Consider the following 25,647-nt stretch of genomic DNA (forward strand, 5'->3'; position numbering starts at 1 on the left):
ATACACAGAGCTGGATAGATTATTACAAATTGTAATCCGTTACTGATTCCAAATTACATGACAAAAAATAAGTTCCGTTGCCGGGCCGGGGAACCGGGACAAGGCTACAAAGGCTCCTCCGTGGCCTCCCGAATGGCCGGCACGGCCATAGCCTCCTGAACTGTCTGCTCTGCCTTGGCTTCCTAGTCTGCCTGCTCTGCCATGGCTTCCTCTGCCTGCACCGCCATGGCCTCCTGAACTGTCTGCTCCGTCATGGCTTCCTAGTCTGCCTGCTCCGCCATGGCTTCCTAGTCTGCCTGCTCTGCCATGGTGCCCCAAACTGCCGGTTCCGCCATGGCCCCCTGAACTGTCTGCTCCACCATGGTCCCCTGAACTCACTGATCCGCCCTGGAGGCTCTGCTTGTCTCGCCACTGTTCCAGTCCTGCACCAGCCTCTAGGGCGCCGCCCCCCCCCAATGGTACTTTTACGGCGCGGGACGCGCCTTCCGGGAGGGGGGAGTAATGTTAGGGTTATGCTTAGTTTTTGTTCTGGTTTTCATTGTGTTTTCAGTTAGCCTGTACCCCTGTGACCTAGTTTTCCTTAGTCTCCTAATTGTCATTTTGTTCACCTGTGTTTGATTAATTAACTCATCAGTTCCTTTGTTTGCTCCCCTACTTAAACCCTGAGTTCTCCCTTAGCCTTTGCCCGTTCTACTTTAAGTTTAGTTGTGTGTTTTCTTGCTGTTTTCCTGCTTGTATTTATTATTAAATCAAGATTATTGGAATTGCAACTTTTGCCTTCGTCTGCCTTCCTACGACACAGCGTAACACACGTGTTACAGTGCCCCCCAAAAACACAATCAAGCCTTTCGAAAATAGCTGGTTGACCACCCCTTTAAAGTAAATACATGAGGTTCAGATGACAAAAAGTTTGAGAATGTCTGCATTACATGTAAATAATGATTTTAAAAGACAAAAGCCTTTCAATAATACATAATAATACATGGTTAAATAACTTACTGATTGATAATTCAAATAAAAATGAATCTGTTGAAGTTAATGTTGAAACAGTAGTTGATATTAAATGTTGAAACGCTTCTTAAACCTGAAATGTTTTTTTGTAAATCCAATGGTCAAATTCTGTGTAGCCACCTGACTAATGATTGATCTCTGTGTGAATGTCCACAAAACTGGACTTTCTGAGTTTATATATGCGGCAGGCTATTTTAGAAAGGAAAATTTCAAAGATGAAATAGAATGAGAGAGAATCAGTTAATTATGAATAATTGATTGCTATTGTGTGAATAATATGTAATCATGTAATCTATAAAAAAAGTAACTGTAGTCTGATTATGAGTATTTTAAAATGTAATTTATATTTATAATCAATTTGGGAAACAGTTGTGCTGCTTCATTTTTATTTTTTTGGAACCTGTGATATTTTTTTTGCAGGATTCTTTTATGAATAAAAATAAATAAAAAGAATAGCATTTTTTTTCAAAATAGAAATCTGGTGTTAATTGAAATAATATTTCAGAATATTACTGTTTTTTTCTGTATTTTTGATCAAATAAATCAACAGCCTTGATGAGCATCAGATACTTTGTTAAAAAACTTTAAAAAATCATATGTGACCCTGGACCACAAAACCAGTCTTAAAGGTCAGTTTTTCGAAATTGAGATTTATACATCATCTGAAAGCTGAAAACAGTAGTTGATATTAAATGTTGAAACGCTTCTTAAACCTGAAATGTTTTTTTGTAAATCCAATGGTCAAATTCTGTGTAGCCACCTGACTAATGATTGATCTCTGTGTGAATGTCCACAAAACTGGACTTTCTGAGTTTATATATGCGGCAGGCTATTTTAGAAAGGAAAATTTCAAAGATGAAATAGAATGAGAGAGAATCAGTTAATTATGAATAATTGATTGCTATTGTGTGAATAATATGTAATCATGTAATCTATAAAAAAAGTAACTGTAGTCTGATTATGAGTATTTTAAAATGTAATTTAGTACTTATTTTTTTAAATCTGTTACTAACTAGCTCAGTATATACAGGTGCATCTAAATAAATTAGAATGTCGTGGAAAAGTTCATTTACAAATTCTGTTTTAATATATTTACAGTAGGAAATTTACATAATATCTTCATTGAACATGATCTTTACTTAATATCCTAATGATTTTTGGCATAAAAGAAAAATCAATAATTTTGACCCATACAATGGTTTCCACGACATTCTAATTTATTGAGATGCACCTGTATAGACTCTGAACATCTAAATGCCCTCTTGACGGGTTTCCTTGAATTGGCTCAAATAGTGCTTTAAATTGAGATTCTCTGAAAGGATTTTGTGTTAATGTCATGACTATTTATATGACTATGGAACAAAATTCTTTTTGAAGATTTTATGCTGACATTTGTCAAATAATGCTCAAACCCTGAAATGTCAAATGCCATTACATTTCTGAGAAACACATCCATTAGTTTGTCATCCTTTGTGTTTAATATCAATACAGGAAATTCCTAGAAGACCTTGATTAGTGTTTGATAAAATAATTTTGTTCTTGATAGAAATGAGTCATCTTGTATTCTGTATCCTAGAGCCATGTCAGATCAGATGATGAATATTCTTGCACACACTCCTTTAAACTTTGTGCAAAGAGCACTGACAGAAAGTTCAAGAGAAAAGAGAAATCTTCTTGTGTACCTGAGTATTAATATGAATAAATAGGCTGTAGTTACATACTCCAAGGAAAAGAAAGACTTTAATATGTATAGCTTTTTAAACTTTATGTTAGCACTATACTACCATATAGATGACCTCAAAGGAAACAGACATGGATGCCTCTTCATGCTTTATTATATTGTATATGCAGTGAAGCATTATATATTGAACTCTTTAATGTCATTGAATAGGGGAGAAGATTTTCAGCTGTGTGAAAATTTATTGGTTTGTCAAATGGTAAATGGTTTGAACTCACCTGCACCATAGAGGTTTTAATGACTCGACTCACATCAAGCCTCCATTCAGCTACATCAGGGTTGTGATCATCCAGGTTAGATGAAAAGGCAAGAAGATGAGATCTGAAGTATTCTGTAATTACAAAAAAAAAGTATTTGTTATTGTTAGTTTCTGACTACTGCACTGCAGTAAACCTGTGCAGCAGCATTTGCTTTCAATGTGTATTTACTGTATGATATAGTACTTAAAATGCAACATGAATATGGTTTCATTTTGAGTTTTGACATTTCTGAAGAAAAAAAAGAAAATAAAACAATTGGCTTTTATATTAAAATATAAAAAATAACAACATTAACATAATTGTTTTTTATTTATTTTATCATGTTTTTTTTACCATACCATTTACCATTGCTTGTATGCTTAACTACAATAGTTAAAGTGTTGATTATACAAAGAGCAAAGAACAAAACATATTTCGATAAATCGTATTGCTCATATATGAAGCTATCTTCAATACCTAGCAGTCTGTTTACTTGTTGTGTGTAAAACTCACCGTGGACAGCGATGGTTTTCCTGTCTTGCAGGATGGTATTCCCAGCAGACACCTGTACAGTGACAATGCTGATTCCCTCTCGAGAGAACGTGAATGCAACACTCCCCTCCAGTGTGATCACAGGCTGTGAATACAGTTTGAAAGAGACTCTCAAGAGGACACCCTGTCAGCGCAGTTGCAGTGAACATGCCAACTTTATTTACATGGCAGTCTGTGAGGCAAACACACACACACAAACACAGAGACACAGACTGAGTCATCCACAGGTGTCTAGTGAGTCACACATGGAGACTTTACCTCTGAATTGTTCCCAAACCACCAAATATAGGTGACTGTTCCCACTTGGCTTGGCGAGAGAACCACCGTCAGATTGACTTCTTTATTTTTCACAGCGACAAAAGGGGTGGAGAGGTGAATAGACTCCAGTTGACCTGCGGCGAGAGAGAAAGAAAAGAGAAAAGTTGGTTGGTTGAGCCGAAAGAGTTTAACAGTGTTTGCTAGTTCTCAAATCTTGTTCACTTCCTCACATTTAAACCTGCTGTGTTAAAGACAGATGAGAGAACCAATAAAGTTTGTTTCATTTTAGTGATAAAACTAGATGAAAAATGTGTAAGAATATATTTATTTTAGTATAACTTGACTGCTACATTAAATTGTTGACAAAAGCATCAGCTAAATTATATATAACTGTATACTGTATATATATATATATATATATATATATATATATATATATATATATATATTCTTGATATTACTCAGAAAACAGGATTCAGGTTTAACTCATTTGAAATACTTCTACTTAATGTTACACTGCCAGATATGCAAAAGAAATCTCTCCTCTGGCTACTGTGTATAGACCACCAGGGCCGTATACAGATTTCCTAAAATAATTTGCAGATTTTGCAGGACTTGCAGGACTTGTGTTTACAGACTTAATGAACTCTTTTGAAGTCAAGCAAAACATAACCAGACCCACTCATCGTTTTAATCATACGCTAGATTTAATTATATCGCATGGAATTGATCTTAATTATATAGATATAGTACCTTAAAGTGACAATGTTACTGACCACTACCTTGTATCTTGCATGCTGCCTATTACTGTTATTAACTATATGGCTACGCATTATATTCCGGGTAGAACTATTGTCCCAACCACCAAAGATAGATTCACAAATAAACTGCCTGATTTATCTCAACTGCTCTGTGTACCCATAAATACACATGAACTAGACGAAATTACTAGCAATATGGGCACTATTTTCTCTAATACATTAGAAGCTATTTCCCTCATCAAATTAAAAAAGGTTAGAGAAAAACGTACTGTGCCATGGTACAACAGCAATACCCATTCTCTCAAGAAAGAAACTCATAATCTTGAACGCAAATGGAGAAAAACTTGGAAGTTTTTAGAATTGCATGGAAAAACAGTATGTACAGCTATAGACAGGCTCTAAAAGCTGCCAGGGCCGAGCAAATCTGCAAACTCATAGAAAATAACCAAAACAATCCAAGGTTTTTATTTAGCACAGTGGCTAGATTAACAAATAATCAGATGTCACCCGAACTAAATATCCCCTCAGTTTGGTAGTGAGGACTTTATGAATTTCTTCACTGATAAAATAGATAGCATCAGAAATACAATAACAAATGTAGAATCATGTCTAAAATTTTAGAAGATGTTGTGTCTGCTCAATTGTGCTCCTTCCTGCAAAAAAAATTATATCTATGAAGAATTTCAGTCGGGTTCCAGGCCCCATCATAGCACAGAAACTGCACTTGTTAAAGTTACAAATGACTTGCTTCTTGTGTCAGACCAAGGCTGCATCTCTTTGCTAGTTTTACTTGACTTTAGTGCTGCGTTCGACACTATAGATAATGACATACTCATAGATCGATTACAAAACTATACAGGTATTCAAGGGCAGGCTTTAAGATGGTTTAGATCCTACATTTCTGATCGCTATCACTTTGTCTATTTAAACGGGGAATCATCTCAATTAAATCCAGTAAAGTGTGGAGTGCCACAAGGATCTGTCCTGGGGCCTCTACTATTTTCAGTATACATGTTGCCCCTTGGTGATATTATTAGAAAATACGGGACTAGTTTCCATTGTTATGCTGATGATACTCAACTATATATTTCAACAAGACCAGATGAAACTTCTAAATTATCTAAGCTAACAGAGTGTGTTAAAAATGTAAAAGACTGGACGACCAATAATTCGGATAAGACTGAGATATTACTTATTGGACCAAAAAACAGTACACAGAATCTCGTAGATTACAATTTGCATCTAGACGGATATACTGTTACTTCCTCTACAGTCAAAAATTTGGGTGTTATATTAGACAGCAACTTGTCTTTTGAAAATCATATTTCCCATGTTACAAAAACAGCATTCTTCCATCTTAGAAACATTGCCAAGCTATGAAACATGTTACCTGTTTCTGATGCAGAAAAGCTAGTTCATGCATTCATGACCTCTAGACTGGACTAGTATAATGCAGGTGGTTGTCCTGCATCTTTAATATACAAGCTACAGGTAGTCCAAAATGCAGCTGCTAGAATCCTTACCAGGTCAAGAAAATATGGTCATATTACCCCAATTTTACATTCTCTGCACTGGCTACCTATTAAGTTTCGTATCAGTTACAACATATCACTACTTACTTTTAAGGCCCTAAATGGTTTAGCTCCTGCATAACTAGTCTTCTATCACGCTGCAAGCTCATCATTGATGTTAATAGTGTTCACCGTCTGTTTGATTACATGACATTAACTAACTGCTTGATTTTTACCATACATTTCTGCCATATGGACATCAACTTGAGATAGTCACCACTGATAAGCTATTACTAAATAGAATGTAGAAACTTGAATTTTCTGTAAAGCTGCTTTGCAATGATTTGCATCGTGAAAAGCACTATAAAAATACATTTGAATATAATATAATATAATGAACATTTTTCTCAGACTACTATGTTTATGTTCAGTTATTTCACTTTAATTGCAATAAAAATAACCTATTCATTGCCATTAAATAGTCATAAAAAAGAGTCATAACAATATTCATATGACAAGAGTCATAAGTAATGGCTGCTAAAAATTCAGCTTTGCCATCATCACAGAAATAAATTACATTTTGAAATATATTCAAACAGAAAGCAGTTATTTTAATCTGTAATAATATTTCACAATATTAATGTATTTTGTATTCTACATAAAGCCAAGGTAAGCTTAAGATAATTCCGTCACCATAAATAAATAATAACAAATTAAAATAATAAATAATTAAAAAAAATAATAATAATAAAAAGTGGGGGGGGGGAAAAAGAGTAGTTATACGATATATTCTCACATAATTATATATGAGCAAATTATGGTAGAATGTGGTTCTTATTTGTGACCAAAAAAAGAACAGCCTTAAAGTTATAGCACAAGCTAAACATCCTCCAAATGATATGAATAATGACATATATTCATTCATTCACAAATACTTCTCATAGGAACACAGAGCCATCTGCGTGTGAATTTCAGCTCATGCTCCAGAGGCCCAATTTGCTTTGCCTGGCACGACAGGATTGGCAGATTGGAAGCGTTCCGTCTCCCTGATCAATATGTCACTGCGGAGGCATCTGTCTGCCTGAATGTAGCAAGGGGTGGCAAGTTCACTGAGTAGGTGGTCATGAGAAAAAGGGTGAACATTTGAATCAAAATGCTTAGTTAATCTCTGTTAAACACTGATATTTGATGAGCTTCCTCTAGCACGGACACAGACTACAACCACTAAAAAAAGCTAAAACTCAGGCCATCTGCTCGTAGAATGTGTTAAAATAGCGTCTTCCAACATCATTGCTACATAGGATAGAGTTGTCTGCTCAAAAGTTTGTAAAGCCAGAATTTTTGATTATTGGCATAAAGTCTAATCCATATTCTGGCCAAGAACCACCTACGTGAACAGGAATAGGCCGTTTGACCAACATGTGAAATGACCAACCACACTTTTCTTTTCTTATTACAAAACATCAAAGGGTAAGTACATCTGAAATTGATGCTTTTTAATGATTTCTCACAGTCTGTAGAGACAGCATGAAGGCAATTCAATAATTGGCATTAACTATATATTAAACAACAATATTAAACAAGCAAAAAATGTGGTGACATTTTTTTTAAATGCTACTCATAATGTAGCTGTGCATTGTCATAAGACGTCAAAGTAGTTTTAAGTACAACCTGACAGTAAATATAACAGTTCGATGCTGTTATTCACTTAAAAGAATCGTTCATTAGAGTCATTTGTTTGGAAATCGGTTGGATTACACTATTCACATTGTATAATTTTAATTTACTAAAAAGTATTGACTCATAAAAGACATTCGTTTGGCCATCAGACTATATAGGTTTTGCTGTTTGTTTATGATTCACTAAACAGAACTGACTCATAAGAGTCAATCATTAGAGAATCGGACTAATGTTGGCATTCTGTGCGTTTTGTGCCATAAAGAATCACAAAAATTAGAATCAAATATTACATTTACATTTAGTCATTTAGCAGACGCTTTTATCCAAAGCGACTTACAAATGAGGACAATGGAAGCAATCAAAATCAACAAAACAGCAATGATATACAAGTGCTATAACAAGTCTCAGTTAGCTTAACGCAGTACACGTAGCAAGTAGGGGTTGAACGACTTCTGATTTTTTAAAGTCGACTTTTATGTGATGAAAGTCGAGTCGAAGTCGACTAGTCACTGATGACGTCATTAATGAACAAATAAGTCTGGAGCTGTGATAAACACCTTGTGCACAGCTATGGCATATGACACAGCGCAGCCCACATGGCTATTGCTCCTATAACCGCAAATTTTTAACAGTTATTTTGTCTTTGAGTCGTTATGTTTCTCACAGATTTCTGCTCGTTCTAAATCAGATACAGATAAAGTAGCACAGTAAAGATTACATTCGTATGAATGCATTAGTGAGAGCAATTGCGAATCTGAATTAATTCTACCTGGCAGCATCTCTCTACTAGTAGTGAAGTTGTGGGATTTAGTTATTAAGAAATATATGCCTGAACTTTTCAGTTTTAAAGCTATTTTATTGAGAAATCACAGACCAGTGTTGACAACAGTGCTGGGCAAGTTACTCTGAAAATGTAATCAAATTACTGATTACTCCTTTGAAAAGTAATCACGTCACTGTTCTGATTACTTTATTTCAAAAGTAATTAGTAATTAGTTACATTACAAGTTACGTTACCTTTTTCTCCATGAAATTTATGAAATCCCAGCATACACGCTCCCGATAAATATTTGTTATTAAAGCATCAACATTCACAGAACACTGTTAGTTTTAACTAAAGCAAGCGGCTGCTGCCTGCATGGTTTGGCATGGCAGCATGCCAGCAAAGAGCGCTGCATTTATAATCTCTAAAAGACATCACAGTTCATCGCAATCTCACAAATCTCTGTTATAACACAATAAATATGTGCATAATCAGAGGCGGACAGTAACTAAGTACATATACTTGAGTATTGTACTTAAGTACACTTTTTGAGTATCTGTACTTTACTTGAGTCTTATTTTTTCTGGGAATTTATGACTTTAACTTCACTACATTTGAAAGACAAATATTGTACTTTTCACTCCACTACATTTCTATCAAGACAGCATGATACTAGTCTAAAAGGGGTTAGACTTTTAGACTTTATTATTTTTTTTTATAAAGATTGGAATTAGAATAGAGAGTGCTAGAGTTAGTGTCAAATAAAGAGATGGAAGAGATGTGTTTTTAGCCAATTCTTGAAGATGGCTAAGGACTCAGCTGCTCGGATTGAGTTGGGCAGGTCATTCCACCAGTAGGGAACATTTCATGTAAAAGTCCTTGAAAGTGATTTTGTGCCTCTTTGTGATGGCACAATAAAGCGACGTTCACTTGCATAACGCAAGCTTCTAGAGGGCACATAAGTCTGATGTAATGAATTTAGGTAAAGGGTTGCAGAGCCAGTGGTGGTTTTGTAGGCAAACATTAATGCCTTGAATTTTATGCGAGCAACTATTGGTAGCCAGTGCAAATTGATAAACAGAGGTGTGACGTGCATTATTTTTGGCTCATTAAAATTAATCTTGCTGCCGCGTTATGGATTAATTGTAAAGGTTTGATAGAACTGGCTGGAAGACCTGCTAAGCATTGCAATAGTCCAGCCTGGACTGAACAAGAGCTTGAACAAGGAGTTCTGAAGCATGTTCCGAAAGAAAGGGCCTGATCTTCTTGATGTTGAATAAAGCAAATCTGCAGGACCGGGCAGTTTTAGCAATGGGGTCTGAGAAAGTCAGCTGATCATCAATCATAACTCCTTATAACTACTTATAATGTGTACTACTTATAGTCGTATCTCAGGAGTATTATGAGCAACATAAGAGTCAGCTGTAAACTGTTTGTGTTTGATTCAATTAAAAGAATCGCTCAGAGTAATTTGTTTGGAAATCAGTTGGATTGCACTGTTCACAATGTATGGTTTTAATTTTCTAAAAAAAATAAATGATAAGAGACATCAGTTTGGCAATCACACTATACAGGTTCTGTTGTATGTTTATAATTCACTAAACAGAAATGACTCATAAGAGTCAATCTTTAATAGAGAATCAGACTAATGTAGGTATTCTGTGTGTTTTGTACCAAAAAGAATCAAGAGAATTAGAATTAAATGGGCCTATTCCAAATAGTTCTGCAATAACATAACAAACCTTTCTTGAATTAAACTCTCAAATATATTTTTAAATAACATTAAACAAGAAAATAATAATTCATTCATTTGTATAAAATATTACTCATAATGTGTATTGCTTATAGTCATATGAAATCTCAGGAGTTTTATAAGCAACACAAGAGAAAAATGTAAACTAATAATATTTGATTAACTTTAAAGGGGTCATATGATGCTTTTTTAAAGATCATTATTTTGTGTATTTGGTGAAACAGAATATGTTGGCATGCTTTAATGTTCAAAAAACACATTATTTTTCAAATACTGTACATTATTGTAGGTCCTATATGCCCCGCCTCTCTCAAACGCTTAGTTTTCTACAAAGTCCCTCCTTCCGACAAGCACAGTCTGCTCTGATTGGCCAGCTGACCCAGCGCATTGTGATTGGCCGAACACCGCAAGCACTCATCGGAAATGTAACTCCCCTTACCATAATCGCGAGCTTCATCTTTCAAAATAAATGTAAAGACGGTAAATAACGTCATTAGTTTTACCATCAGTTCAAGCCCAAAAGGGGAACAGACGCAGTAATGATGCAGTACACAAGCCGCGGTTAAGACAGCTGACTCGACCCCTTTAAACGAATTGGTCAAAAGAGTAATTTGTTTGGAAATTGATTTGACTACATTGTTTGTGCTGTATGGTTTTAATTTACTAAAAATAACTGATTCATAATTCTTAAAGTTACATTACGTAAATATCATCAGACCTTGATCATATTTTGGGTCCTCGGGACCTTCATCATACACTGAAGTGTCTGTCGGCAATAACTAAGAGGGATGATTCCAATCTCGTGGTCCAGTTAGAGACTATAAGCTTGAAATCTAGATTGCTTAATGTGGAGCACAATACGACCAAGGCCAAATGAGATTTTTCTGGTCAATAAAGCATAAATGAGTTCAGAGTCCTCAGACCCAGTGGGTCTTTAAAATACATTAAGGATATAAAAGTAGAATACGATATGGTTGTCTGTATTGTGCATATTGTTACTCGCCCTCCCATATCTTGGCTTACACGTAATGTGTAGGAAGAGGAGCACTGTTTCCGAGCCCAGACTGTTCTCCGCCGTGGCTGACACTCGGTAGATTCCCACGTTCTTGTAGATGTGTTTAATGCCATCCTCGATAGAGCTCACGTTGGAGTAGGTGAAAGCGTTTCCGTCGCCAAAATCCACTGTGATGCTGGTTTTCGATCCATCACCCTGGGAAAAAAGGGTAATTACGTGAAACATCGAGTCTAGTTTAAAAAAAACACACACACACACACACACAACCAGGCTGGTGAACAAATGTTCTTCATTCAGAGAACTTCCTGTAATATCTTAGAATTGTTCCCCTTTTTTTTAGGCAGAAAGCAAAACTGTTCATGACTACGATACTGGCAAAGCTCTGTCTACAATTCATTCATCTGTCAGTTCATCTGCTTTGGAGGATGTCTTGTCTGTCCCAGACCGCTGATAAACCATGGGAAAACATTGCTCTTGTACAGGCAAGATGGTCTCTCATGATTTCTCAAAATCTCACGCTTACAATGCCCAATTTATGGTGGATGAGGGTTATCTCTGTACTTTGGGATTTAACAGTAGGTACTGTAGATAAATTGTAACGGTCGCACTTTAGTTCATACTATAACCAGTTCTCACTATAACTAACTATGACGTTTGCCTCAATAAACTCGTCATTTGCTGTTTATTAATAGTTAGTAAGGTAGTTGTTACATTTAGGTATGGGGTAGAATTAAGGGATCTAAAATATGGTCATGTATTTCCAGAGTGATTATGTTAATGTGTGAAGTTGTGGACATGCATCACAGAGCTAGAGAAAGACGAGCATTTGTGGTTAAAAAGTAAATAAATTTATTTTTCTTTAGAAAATGACAATCATTTCACTAGATAAGACCCTTATTCCTTGTCTGGGATTGTGTAGAGCCCTTTGAAGCTGCATTGAAATGGCAATTTGGACCTTCAAGCCGTTGGCTCCCATTGAAGTCCACTATAGAGAACAATTCTGGAATGTTTTCCTCAAAAACGTAATTTCTGTTCGACTGAAGAAAGAAATACATGAACATCTTGAATGACATGGGAATTAATAAATTATCAGGAATTTTTTTATTCTGTAAGTGAACTAGTCCTTTAATATCTTCTTTGTTCTTTGTATTAATAAACAGCCAATATGCCAGTAAAATGCATGCTAATACGCAACTTGTAAATAGTGAGATTTGGTTCGTAAAACAAAGCATTATGGAGTCGTTTGTTTGTGAATGACTACACTGGTCACAATAGCCGGGTTTCCATCTAAAGTTGCGAATTTAACTTTTGTGCAAAATTGGAATATCGCATAAAACTTTTGTGAATAAGCACCATTTCCATTCAACGAGTCAGAGAGAACAAAATTGTCACTTCCTGACAAACTGGCACTAAATATCACCAAAAAAAAAGTAGGAGAAGCCACTGAATATAATAATTTTCATATAAAATAAATTACTTGCGCCTTAGAGCGAGCAGATGAAACACAATAAATGCGGTAATTGTGGAAATTTTTATTCTGGAAGTGAACTTGTCCTTTAATATGTTCATTGTAAGTATTAATAAACAGCCAATATCCTAGTAAAATGCATGCTAATACGCAACTTGTCAATAGTAAGATTTGGTTTGTAAAACAAAGCGTTACTGAAGTTGTTTGTTTGTAAATGACTACACTGGTCACAGTAGACGGGCTTCCATCTAAAGTTGCGAATTTAACTTGTGCACAAAATTGGAATATCGCATAAAACATTTGCGAATAAGCACCGCTTCCATTCAACGAGTCAGAGAGAACAAAATCATCACTTCCTGACAAACTCGCACTAAATATCACTAAAAAAGTAGAAGCTACTACATACAATAATTTTCAAATATAATAAATTACTTGCGAATGAGCAGACGAAACACAATAAATGCGGTCATTGCTTTCAGAGGTGGATGCCCGCTGTTTCTGGGAGGCAATAATACAGAAATACTTTGAAGACAAACTATGCTCGTGCATTTAAGAATAACCATAACAACATTTCAGATATTGTGCAAAAAGATCTGTCCACTGGTTAGTCAGGTTATGCGGTCCCATCGCGCAAAGTCAACTTACTTTTTTGATGTGCATGTAGGAATTTATTCGCAAAATGCATTTCCATCTCCCATTATTCGCCTTAACCCTTTTTCGCACAAGTCAGAAACCACCTCAAGCGAGCGTAAAAAACTTTTTTGCAAATTAAGGGATTTTTTTCTAAATTTGGTGTTTCCATCCCTCGTTTCTGATGCGATACTTCAAAATGTACATAACAATGGGGTGATGGAAACATAGCTAATGACTGTTAGTTTTCATAAGCAGTCAATTGGAAATATGTGTTTTCTTGCTATTATTTTGCCGTTGTTTTATCTGCTCAGAATGCAAACTCACATTCCCTGAAAGAAAATGTATGATTTTGTCAGCTATAAGCAGTGCAGGAAACACTGAATCTTTCTATACCTCCTCCAGGAAGACGAGGAAGGTGACGTTGCTGGCAATAGTAGCCGTTAGCTTCCCTTCGCTGGTCACTAAGTGAAGGCCGCGAGGGGCCTGGCTAGGGCACAGGTGCCTACGAGCCGTGTACTGCTCTATCACCCCTCCAGTGCAGTTATTAGACACCACCTTTCTGTACCTGCACACAGACAGACGAATAACACACATTCAAAAGACACACATTTATAAACCAGTTCTGAAGCTCCAAAACAAAATGATCAGTTGACAACATTGAAATTCATTAGTCTGCTAATCTGCTACAGTGAAAATTCAACATAAAAACATACAACATTTTAAATGAGTCATATATCAAAATCATTTGAGAATGCAGATGGCAAACATGTTTAATTGAAAATCTCACAAACACATACAGTACTGTACAAGTTTACTTAGCTATCTAAATGGGAACATTGAATAATCACTTTAATGGATAGATGCATACGTCACATGAGATCTCACCCAGTGCTGTTGAGGTACGTGTGTTCTGTAGTACAGGTCCGAGACATGGAGGAGGGCAGGAACCAGAATGCTGGAGTACATTTTCCATCAGCCCTTCTCTCGAAGCCATAATCACTGTAAAAAAAACATGGTGAGAACAGACATGAGTTCTCTACTCTTTGACATTGTGTTAAGTCATTTAACACAATCATCAGACCGGTTCTCACACCACTAAGCTAGAATCCCATTGGTCTGAAAAAGGCCTTTCTTAAAATAAATAAATAAATGAAATAAAAATATTTTCTAAATTGTAAATACATTAAACAAATTTTACAAGAGAATGCATTAAGAATTGTTATGCTTAATTCAGTGTGTTAATTACCATTTCTTTAAAAGTATTTGTGAAATAAAGTAGCAATTTCGGAGTGAAAATTGTTTCCAAGTAAATCCTACACCATTTTTTTTTTTTCAATGTATGTTTGGTCAAATAAACACTGATATTTGTCATCTGTAAAATATTTACATTGAGAAAGCCTTTTATTATATTGAATTCAAATTAAATATTATTATAATTATTATTATATTATATTGAAGCCTTATATTGAAGTCAAAGTGCCAATCTTCCTCGCTATGATTAACATGAATAATTCTCACTTTTATACGAAAATAATTATAGCTGTCAGGAATAATATTTATTTAAAGCAAAAGTCTAAGTGTAACTCACTTTATACTTATTTACTGTAAATAGACTAAATATTTTGTCTTACTGGCAAGTCAAGAAAATTCTTTAATAATAATAATGCCCGTTACATGCTTTAAAGCTTCTTTATTTCTTTGCAGTCATATAACATTTAATTTCTAACAATTTATAAAAAGTGTATAGCAGCCAGCAGTTAAAGTGCTAGCATCTCTCTTTCATGTTAACATTTAACAAATAACTCAGAGAAAGACATATCTTTGTATTCAAATGCATGGAAATCTTTGTCAGCATAAAAATACTTTCGGCATCCACTTTTATATGAATTCATTTATTTTTAGACCTAACTGTCAAACAACAGAAGCCAAAGTTGTTTGTCCTACAATGCAACTCAACACCCCAATCAAGAAAACAAATGACACTAATTACCATGACAAGCTACACAGATGTAGCCAGCTTGTGTTGGTGGACGCACAGCGTTTCACTCCCTGATTAACAACTTTCACACTTTGTTCTGTACGGCCTCGAGGGGCCTGCAAATTTGGAACTTTCCAGAACAGTGACATTAATAACTTTGATAATTCAGGGGGAAATGAGGAGAGAGGCCACATTTACATGATGAGAAAAGACTGCTAGGAATACAAATGGAGAGTTTAAGCCACAAAGCGCGGGGCGTGACATATTACAGAAGATAGGATGGTTGACAGATGGAGACAACAGTACTACTATTGAGGAACTGTGATTTTTAAGAAGTAACACATGTCTTTCTCCATTTAGCTGTCTTCACACAGCTTGACTAGTTTCCACACAGCAAAGACTGCAACTCTTCTGAAAATGCTGATCTTGTGAGGACAAGCCACAACTTCAATCCAGAAAATTGAATTGCTCAAAAGTTGCTTTTACAGCTAGATAGACTTAATTGAGTTTTCATTTAGGTATCAACTTTGTCACAGATATTTCTTCAAACATTTATTTTGAGACATCTGTTGACATGCACTAAAAGTTTGGGGTCGATGTCTTTAATTTTTTTTGAAAGAAGTCTCTTATGTTCACCAAAGCTGCATTTATTTGATCAAAAATACAGAGATAAAAAAATGTACTATTAATACAATTTTACATAAGTGTTTTCTATTTGAATATATATTTAAAATGTAATTTATTCCAGCCATGATCCTTCAGAAATCATTCTAAGTTGCTGTTTTTTTTAATAGAATTATTTAATGAATAGAAAGTAAATGTAAAAGTTTAAATTAAATTATAACATTATAAATCTCTTTACTGTCACTTTTGATCAATTAAATATGTTTTTTTTCTGAATTAAAATGTATCCTCCTTAAAATAAAATAAAATAAAATAAAAATCTTACTGACCCCAAACTTTTGATTGGTAAATTATTATATGTATTAATTATTTATTTATCAATCAGATAATTAAAACATATTTTGCTGTGGTTTTTCATACTGACATATCACAGTGTTAGAGCAGTCTGTAGTTTTAGAATAGAGCTTGAATCTATGAAGAAAGGTGCTTGTTTACTTACCACTCAAAGTCCGACTCAGTGCAGTCACATGGCTCGGATATCATTGTGACAGAGTAGGTTTTACCCATAACACACCTTGCTATGGGCTTCAGCTTTCGGTAGACTCTTCTGACTCCCATGAGGCAGCGTTCACCCTATAAGCAGGATTTCAACATATACATATATGCATGCATACACACACACACAAATATTTTCTACAATAAAGTTGGCATATGGTGTTCTCGTTCAGGTTTATTTTAGTTCTCGCATGAATAATTCATAACAATGAAGCATGTGTGCATCACCCTGAATTTACAAAAAATAAGAGACTGGAAAGTAGACGAGAGAAAAAAAATGTTTCCACTCATTGTACTTGGTTGTTCCATATTTCATATCTCACATCCAAACTCTGTGGGGTTCATTTTGTCAAAGATTTCAGACTTCTAGCCTCTCACTAACATTTCATGTGTCTCACAATAACATTTTTTGCCTAGTCTTTTGTTAACATGCTTCCTTTAAATTAGTGCTCCAAATACTGCAGTTTTATTCAGATTTGTGCTAGTTGAATGGGAAAAAAAAAAAAAAAATTTTACAGCTGCGGTCCATTGCTGGTCATGTCCTCTTTTTTGGATTTCATATTTATCAGACTAACTGGTGCAGAGCGGAGCAATAAAACCCTACAGCACAGGACGGTTCAGATAGACACCGAATGGCTTGATCTCATCAGCATAGTACTGTAGTCTACAGCCCAAAAGCTGGGTTTTAACCATCCAAACTTTGACATTGTTCTGTCTTCTGTCGACTTCTGTTGTATACAAGTTCGCTTCAGCTTCTCAGAGTTTGTCACAAAAATAGAAAGTACTATGAGGCTTCAGGTTAAAGTAGGACAGTCTACTGCCATGTCCTTACAACTAATAAACGTACATCTATTATCCTCCTGTGAGAGGACACTTGGCTTCTGGCTTGACTTCTGAGATATGTATTATTCTGTTCAAATATAGTCTCAGCAGCGGACCCTGGGAAAGAATGTCAGGGCGGGTTAGAAAGGAATCTTGTAAATTTCAAAAAACAGAAAGCCAATGCGAAACACTCTTTAGTGCAATCTAAAGCATCAGGCCTCACTGGAGAGTTTATTATGCTGGAAAGACCAGACAAAGCAGAAAGGTATCTGATCAAGACTGTACTGGCCTCTCTTAATTTTAAGGCTTGAGATGCAGTATAGAATCTGAGTTGAGGACATTAATGACATTAAGATGGGGAGATTTGTTTACAGAGGCCGTGTGATTGTCACAATGGAGCCCGAGGGAACTTGGAGCAATTTATTTCATACTTTTAATCAAAGCTAAAAATGTCTTGCTTACGTACGTAACCCTCGTTCCCTGATGGAGGGAATGTGGACGTTATGTCGTGACGACATTAGGGGATTCACTTGGGAGTCCCAATCATCTCTGACATTAAGGGAAAACGCCAAATTAAATTTGGCTAGTGGATTTTGCATACCTGCGCTACTCCCCGTGCATACGGGTATAAATAGGCGACAGGTGCATCCACTCATTCAGGTTTTATGCTGAGGAGCCGAGAACTTGTCCCAGGCAACCAGAGATGGTTCGAGGTTGTGGCATGGGGACATAACATCTCCGTTCCCTCCATCAGGGAATGAGGGTTACGTACGTAACCGAGACTTTCCCTATCTGTCGGTCAGTTATGTCGTGACGACATTAGGGGTCCATGGAAAGCGCCACAGCCTGAACCCCGTCACAACCCTATAGCATTGCAAATATTGACAAGCAGTCGCGTGTCAGACAAATACTACGCAAAGGTTGTAACCTTCCCACCGCCCCAGCGCAAATCCGCTGACCTTGTTACCCGTAGGGACCAAAGGTGAGTATATCGCTGCTGGTGATAGCCAAGCCGCTGTTCCTTTCAACACTGAAATTTCTTAACAAAAGGGATTTCAACCTTCAATGAAAGATTGCTTAAAGTCTTTCCTATTTGTTGTTACAGCTCGGCAGCAACAATGGGGAAGCAAGCCTTCCTGAGAAGGGCACTATGGAGGCCACATCTTACTCGTAGGGAGGTATCATGTGGAGGCTCAGATATGGACTGACCCAGGCCTGGGGCAGTACTACATAAGGAATGGGTCTCTGAGGCAGGTTCTACCTGAGAGTAGTGATGGAACGACTGCCAGCAGAGACGGACAGAACTGGTCTGTCAAAGGGAAGACACGGATTTACCAAGGGGGAAACCTTACCGTGGAAGAATACACATATGGGATTGCCAGCAGGGAATCAAGCCATATGGACACCTAGCCCAGTACAGGGGCTGACCGGAGACCCGGGCAAGCTAACACCAATACTGGGCCTGGCGTTAGACTGCTCCACCCAATCTGACTGCCGGGGTGCTGGAGGAACAGACACTGTGCAAGGTCAGGGAGGATGAGGAAAAGGTCCTGCTGGTTGCGCCATACTGGCCAACCCGGACCTGGTTTCCAAGCCATATGGACACCTAGCCCAGTACAGGGGCTGACCGGAGACTTGGGCAAGCTCCCCCGGGATGTGGACAGTGCGCAGGGACTTGAGCCGCGTCTGACTCCAGAGGAAGAGATGGCGGGCGAGCTATGACATGCGATGTGATCATAGACCTCCCTGCCGGTTGATGTAAGAGACAGCCGCAGTGTTGTCCGTGCGGACCAACATGTGCTTGTCTTACAGCAGTGGCCAGAACTGCCGTGAGGCAAGATGCACTGCCAACAGCTCTAGGCAGTTGATGTGCCAAAGCAGTCGAGGCCCTGTCCAGAGCCCTGAGGCTGCCTGCCCATTGCATGTAGCGCCCCAGCCCGAACTAGAGGCATCTGTCGTGACAACAATATGTCGAGCCATGCCCATCTCGGGACTCTGGAGTGTAACCAGTGCTGAAGCGGTCTCATATGAAGCAACCCGAGCAGTGTGACTGCGGCTGCCATATGCCCCAGGAGCCTCTGAAATTGTTTCTGCGGAACCACCATTCTGCCTCTGAATGAACTCAGGCAGTCCAGCACTGACTGGGTAAGCTCGTTGGTGAGACGCGCTGTCATACTCAACGTGCCAGCCTAGGTGTCGATTCAGTATGGGGCGGAGCAGCTCTGGAAGATGCAGGAGGGTGCCCATGGCAACAAGCAGACTGAAGCCTGGCCTGCGGGGCAGCGGTGGCTGGTGGTGCATCCTGCCGAGGCAAGATGCGCTGGATGGCCTCGGTCTGCTTCTGCACTGCCGAGAACTGCTGGGCAAAGCCCTCGACAGTGTCGCCAAACAGCCCAGCCTGGAAGAAAGCATGCTTTGTCTACGTCTTTCATCTCTGCCAGGTTGAGCCAGAGATGGCTCTCTTGGACTACCAGAGTGGACATCGCCTTCCCGAGGGACTGCGCCGTGACTTTCGTCGCCCGTAGAGTGAAGTCAGTTGCCGAGCGCAGCTCCTGAATCAACCTCGGGTCGGTGTCCCCCTCGTGCATTTGTTTCAGTACCTTGCCTTGGTGCACTTGCAGGATAGCCATGGCATGCAGGGCAGAGTTGGCCTGGCCCGCAGCACCGCAAGCTTTGGCCGCGAGAGCAGCCATTAGCTTACAGACTTTGGACGGGAGACGCAGACGATTCCTCCAAGTGGCGGCGTTTTGTGGGTACAGTTGCACCGCAATAGCTCTCTCCACCTCACCAGGGTAGTGAGGACGGAGGAGGGAGACGAGAGGCTTCTGGCCGTAAAAGGGGCCATCCACGACTTCGTCAGCTCCTCATGCACCTCTTGGAAAAAAGGCAGATCACAGTTATGAGCCCCAAGAAACCAATCATCCAGCTGTGAGGGCTCGGAACTGGGCGGTCTGTTGACCTCCAGCCCGATGCTCATGGCTGCCCGGGCAAGCATGGCCGTCAGCTCCAGGTCTGATTTAGCGGCGGCCACAACACCCGAGGGGCACAGCCCCACCGGACGATAGCCCATCCCTGATGCTGCGATCGACATCTGATCTTCCGGGGGTGCACCGAATTAAATGCTGGCAGTTCCGCAAAGCAGTCCATCGAAATCACTCGGGAGCCAAACGGGACAGACGCTGCATGAGGAGTAAGAGGTCCGTGGGGGCTTGTCCGGTGGAGAAGCTCTTACTGTGACCTCTCAGATCTCCCAGAGTGCCAGCCGACGGTCCTCTACTCGAGCCAGAGAGACCGGGACAGGTAGCGGCAGAGGGTGCCTCTCTTTTCAGAAAAGAGAGGGAGATCACAACGATGCCATGCTCATTCACCCACAACAGGCGCATGAGTCATCCACGAACGCAGCTTCAGCATGTTGGATGCCCAGACACTGAAGACAATGATTGTGTCCGTCAGAAGCAAAAATCTGAATGAGTGGATGGACCTGTCGCCTATTTATACCCATACGCACGGGGAGTGGCACAGGTATGCAAAATCTACTTGCCAAATTTAATTGGCATTTTCTCTTAAAGTCAGAGATGATTGGGGCTCCCAAGTGAATCCTCTAATGTCATCACGACATAACTCGAAGTGGCCGACAGATAGGGAACTTGTTTGTTGTTGGCGACAGAGACTCAGATTACAGTTTGCAATCTTAAAACATAAGATTATATAAATTCAATATGAAAAGTAATTTTTTGACCTTTCTATTAATTGGGTTATATATTTTTTTTTTATTCTATCAAACGTGTGTATGTGTGTGTGTGTATTGCTTCAAATAAAACAAAATTCAATTAAAATATTGCTTCAAGTAAAAAAATAATAATTATATTATTTTACAAATAAAAATAACTTTATTTGTACTTTTTTATTTCTTTTAGCTAATTGTCAAGGCAATATTTCATTCTCACTTAGTTTAACTTGTTTAACTAAAACTATCATTTATATGATACTATGTCTAATTTAATGGAATATTCTTTTATTTAAAAATAGATATTGAAGTAAAAAATTAAATTGAAGACATTTTAATTTAAACCAGTAATATTGGAAAGTTTGTGAAAATTTGATGTTTTTATATTTGTTATATCATATATTCATCCTTTATTTATTTGTTTGTTTGTTTTTTTGTTTCCGCATTTTCTTTCCTCCTTAAAGAGATCAATATACAACACTGTGTGAAACAAGGATTTAGGCAAATATTCAGATTGGGGACCCAAATGCTAAAATACTAAAATAATTTCTCACCTGGTCATGTAAATCCCACGGCACATAGTCAGACTCGATGCATCTTCTGTTAAAGATAGACCTGAAGTCTATCTTTACCAGCTGCCATTCTGAGCGGTGACTGACATGACCGAAGATCCTGCAAACAAAGGCACAACATCAGCCGCTGTATGTCTGGCGAGCAGTGGCATATCGAGAGCGCAGCGACTCTAATGATTAGAAAGATGTAGAGCGGACAGGAAGAGGAAATGCTTATCCAAGTCAAACCACATCAGTGGAAACCTGCGTCAAACTGTCAACAAAAAGTCTGAAACTCACATTGAGAAAGTCTGACAGTGTGACACTTTTAGGCCTGACAGAAAGATAGCAGAAAGTATCTAGGAATTTCCTACAAAGGAAAACTTCATGAAATACTTCTCAAAATAATTTTAGGTTGTGCTGGATTCAGGATAATGTAAAATCAGAACTGGCATGATGGTTTTAATGATTTGCCTTTTCAAATAGGTGAGTCATTACTGGAAGGTCTAAAAATAAACCATTTGCTTTATCATTAATTTCTTTATTTTTATCACCAAGCAAATCAAGCAAAGCACTGAGCATTTTATTCTTACATATTTTTCACAATTACCATTTATTTATATGAAAGTAAAACCTGTAACTGTGACAGAGCTCACACTGTAACATAAAGTCACAATTATGAGAAATAAAGTAGAAATTTAAAGTTATAAGTACAATATATAAAGTTGCAATTATGAAATACAAACTCACAATTGCTTACAATAAAGTATACACATTTATAAAACGTTTAGTTATAAAATATACTTGTATTATAAAGTATAAATTAATATACATATATTTAATATTAATTTGCTATTTTAATTTGTTTAATAAAAACAGACATCTTAATCTTACCAGCAGTGTTGGGGAAAGTTATACTTTTACTAATGCATTATAATATTGTGTTACTACCTAAAAAAAATAACTAATCACGTTACTTAATTACTTGTGTATATATATATATATATATATATATATATATATATATATATATATATATATATATATATATATATATATATATATATATATATATATATAAATTTGCAAAAGTAAAAGCCCTTTCCAGCCATTCTGGATTGCATGAAAAAACAATAAAAATATTTAAAAAAAAAGAAACACAAATGTTGTTTATATAAAGTCATTTTTTTGCTTGATTGAATTGGATCAATGAATGTCAGCAGCAAAGACACTAGTTAATAAAACGGGATTGGATACATATAGCCTATTTGTATTATTTAACATATTTAATTATTATCATATTTTTTGTTTGGAATTCCCTGTTTTTATTCATTTTGAAGAACAATGAATCTGTTTTATGTAAGTGAGATGAGTAAATGCATGATAACAATTAATGTAGAACTAGTAACCATCATGTTTACACGGCACACACAACATCTCTGCACTTACTCCTGATTTCTCTCAACATGGGTACAGCAGAGCTGTCAGTCAGTAAATGGGAAAACAAAGTAACTGTTACTTATTTGAAAAGATGACTTAAAAATTACAAAGTAATAGATTACTTTAGTAGTTACTTGAAAAAAAAAATCTGATTATGCACCTTGTGATGTGTTACCCCAACACTGCTTACTAGCCACCTTATTAGGTATACCTGTTCAACTGCTTGTTAATACAAATATCTAATCAGTTAATCACATAGCAGCAATTCAATGCATTTAGGCATGTAGACATGGTCAAGATGTTCTACTGAAGTTCAAACCTAACATCAGAATGGGGAAGAAAGGCTATTTAAGTTACTTTGAACGTGGCATGGTTGCTAGGCTCAGATGGGCTAGTCTTTCAGAAGCTTCTGATCAACTGTGATTTTCACGCACAACCATATAGGGTTCACAGTGAATGGACAGAAAAAGAAAAAATATCTAGTGAGCAGCAGTTCTGTGGGTGAAAGTGCCTTGTTGATGTCAGAGGAGATGGCCAGACTGGTTTGAGCTGAAAAGAAACAGTAACTTAAAGAACCACATGTTACAACTGAGGTATGCAGAAGAGCATCTCTGAATGCACAACACATCAAACCTTGAAGCAGATGGGCTACAGCAGCAGAAGACCACACCAGGCGTCAATCCTGTCAGCTAAGAACAGGAAACTGAGGCTATAATTCACAGAAGCTCACCAACAGAAGATTGTAAAAAGGTTGCTTGGTCTGGTCTCAATTTCTGCTGCGACATTCAGATGTTAGGGTCAGAATTTGGAGTAAACAACATGAAAGCATGAATCCATCCTGTTTTGTATTAACGTTCAGGCTGCTGCTGCTGGTGTAATGGTGTGAGGATTTTTTTTTATTTTTGGCACACTTTGAGCCTCTTAGTACCGATTGAGCATTGTTTAAACGCCAGAATTGTTGCTGACCATGTCCATCGCTTTATGACCACAGTGTTTGATCTTGTAATAGCTACTTCCAGCAGGATAATGCACCATATAATAAAGCTCAAAGTATCTCAAACTGGCTTCTTGAACATGACAATGAGTTCACTACATTCAAATGACCTCCAGATCTCAATCCAATAGAGGACCTTTGGGATGTGGTGGAACGGGAGATCCGTGTCATGGATTTGCACCCAGTAAATCTGACGCAACTGTGCGATGCTATGATGTCAATATGAACCAAAATCTCTAAAGATTGTTTCCAGCACCTTGCTGGCTGCTATGTCACAAAGAATTAAGGTAGTTCTGAAGGCAAAAGCGGGACCAATCCGGGACTAGGAAGGTGTACCTAATAAAGCGGTCAGTTAGTGTATATATTCTCTTTCTATATATTATTTTCTAGCTAGATAAAATGGTAGCACTATATTTATGTTACTATGTATGTCTAACAAAGATGTTCAGTCCTTCTTCAGGGTGAAATAACCATGGAAGCCCATTTCTGCCACTGAATAAAAAATAAAACAAAAGGTGATTGCAACTTTTTATCTCACAATTCTGGCTTTTTTTTCTGAGAACTGCGTGATATAAACTTGCAATTGTGGGTTATAAAGTCATAATTGTAAGATATAAACACACAATTCTGACTTTTTTCAGAAATGTGTGATATAAACTCACAATTGTGGGTTATAAAGTCATAATTGTAAGATATAAATAAACTCACAATTCTAAGAAAAAAAGTCACAATTGCTGGATAAAATTGCAATTCTGAACTGTGAGAAATAAAATCAAAATTCTGTGAAAAAAAGTCAGAATTGCAAGTTTATCTCGCAATTCTGACTTTATTTCTCACAACTTTGAGTTTATCTCTCTATTGCGACGTTTTTTCTCAGAATTGTGTTTATATCGCACTTGTGACTTTTTATCTCAGAATTGTTTATATCGCACTTGTGACTTTTTTTCTCAGAATTGCCTGTTTATATTGTGCCATTCTGACTTTATAACCCACACTGCGATTTATTAAGTCAAAATTGTGAGATATAAACTCGCAATTCAGAGAAAATTTGAATCTTTTTTCCTCACACTTCTGAAAAAAAGTCAGAACTGCGAGATAAACATTTTATTTTATTATAAAAAAAAAAAAATTATTCAGTGGCGGAAACGGCCTTCCATACAATAACAAAACAAATCATGTCAGTTAAGGAAAAAGTGACAATGCCAACACTGAGTTAATTACTTTGAATTTACTCCAATTCTTTGAGGACATTCACATAAACCGTATTTCATCAAGCACCATTTTCTCATTCCAGAAAAAATCTAAATGTATTACTATTGAATATTCATCATACTTACGTCATTATAAGCGTTTCCTCGCCCGGTTCGCCCAAGACACCGTCCACGAACAGGGGCGATGAAGTGAAACTGTATTTGTTCCACACCCTCCCCTCATCAAAGCTCAACCTGCATAGAAACCAGCAGCACACAGCTGAAACTACGATGTAGTGTAGAAAAGATTGCATTTTCACACACAGCTGGCAAATAATTCAAACAGGACTTTACTGCACCTTTCCGACATTTAATCTAGATTAC

The 25,647-nt window shown here is 37.3% G+C and overlaps 1 protein-coding gene across 1 annotated transcript in view; it reads right to left on the reverse strand.

Annotated features, from left to right (window-relative positions):
* LOC107566139 (VPS10 domain-containing receptor SorCS1-like) overlaps positions 1 to 25,647 on the reverse strand; it is a 170,177-nt gene that overhangs the window by 18,738 nt on the left and 125,792 nt on the right. The window contains exons 14-22 of the mRNA XM_016251514.1: positions 25,411 to 25,518; positions 21,643 to 21,760; positions 16,484 to 16,617; positions 14,268 to 14,381; positions 13,776 to 13,947; positions 11,290 to 11,476; positions 3,799 to 3,932; positions 3,502 to 3,625; positions 2,968 to 3,080 (exon numbers count right to left, since the gene is read on the reverse strand). Coding sequence (XP_016107000.1) covers positions 2,968 to 3,080; positions 3,502 to 3,625; positions 3,799 to 3,932; positions 11,290 to 11,476; positions 13,776 to 13,947; positions 14,268 to 14,381; positions 16,484 to 16,617; positions 21,643 to 21,760; positions 25,411 to 25,518 — 1,204 coding nt within the window. The remainder of the gene's footprint in view (positions 1 to 2,967; positions 3,081 to 3,501; positions 3,626 to 3,798; positions 3,933 to 11,289; positions 11,477 to 13,775; positions 13,948 to 14,267; positions 14,382 to 16,483; positions 16,618 to 21,642; positions 21,761 to 25,410; positions 25,519 to 25,647) is intronic.

The sequence above is a fragment of the Sinocyclocheilus grahami genome, unplaced genomic scaffold, assembly GCF_001515645.1.
Source record: "Sinocyclocheilus grahami isolate Dianchi unplaced genomic scaffold, SAMN03320097.WGS_v1.1 scaffold1050.1, whole genome shotgun sequence".
In the NCBI taxonomy this organism is placed as follows: domain Eukaryota; kingdom Metazoa; phylum Chordata; class Actinopteri; order Cypriniformes; family Cyprinidae; genus Sinocyclocheilus; species Sinocyclocheilus grahami.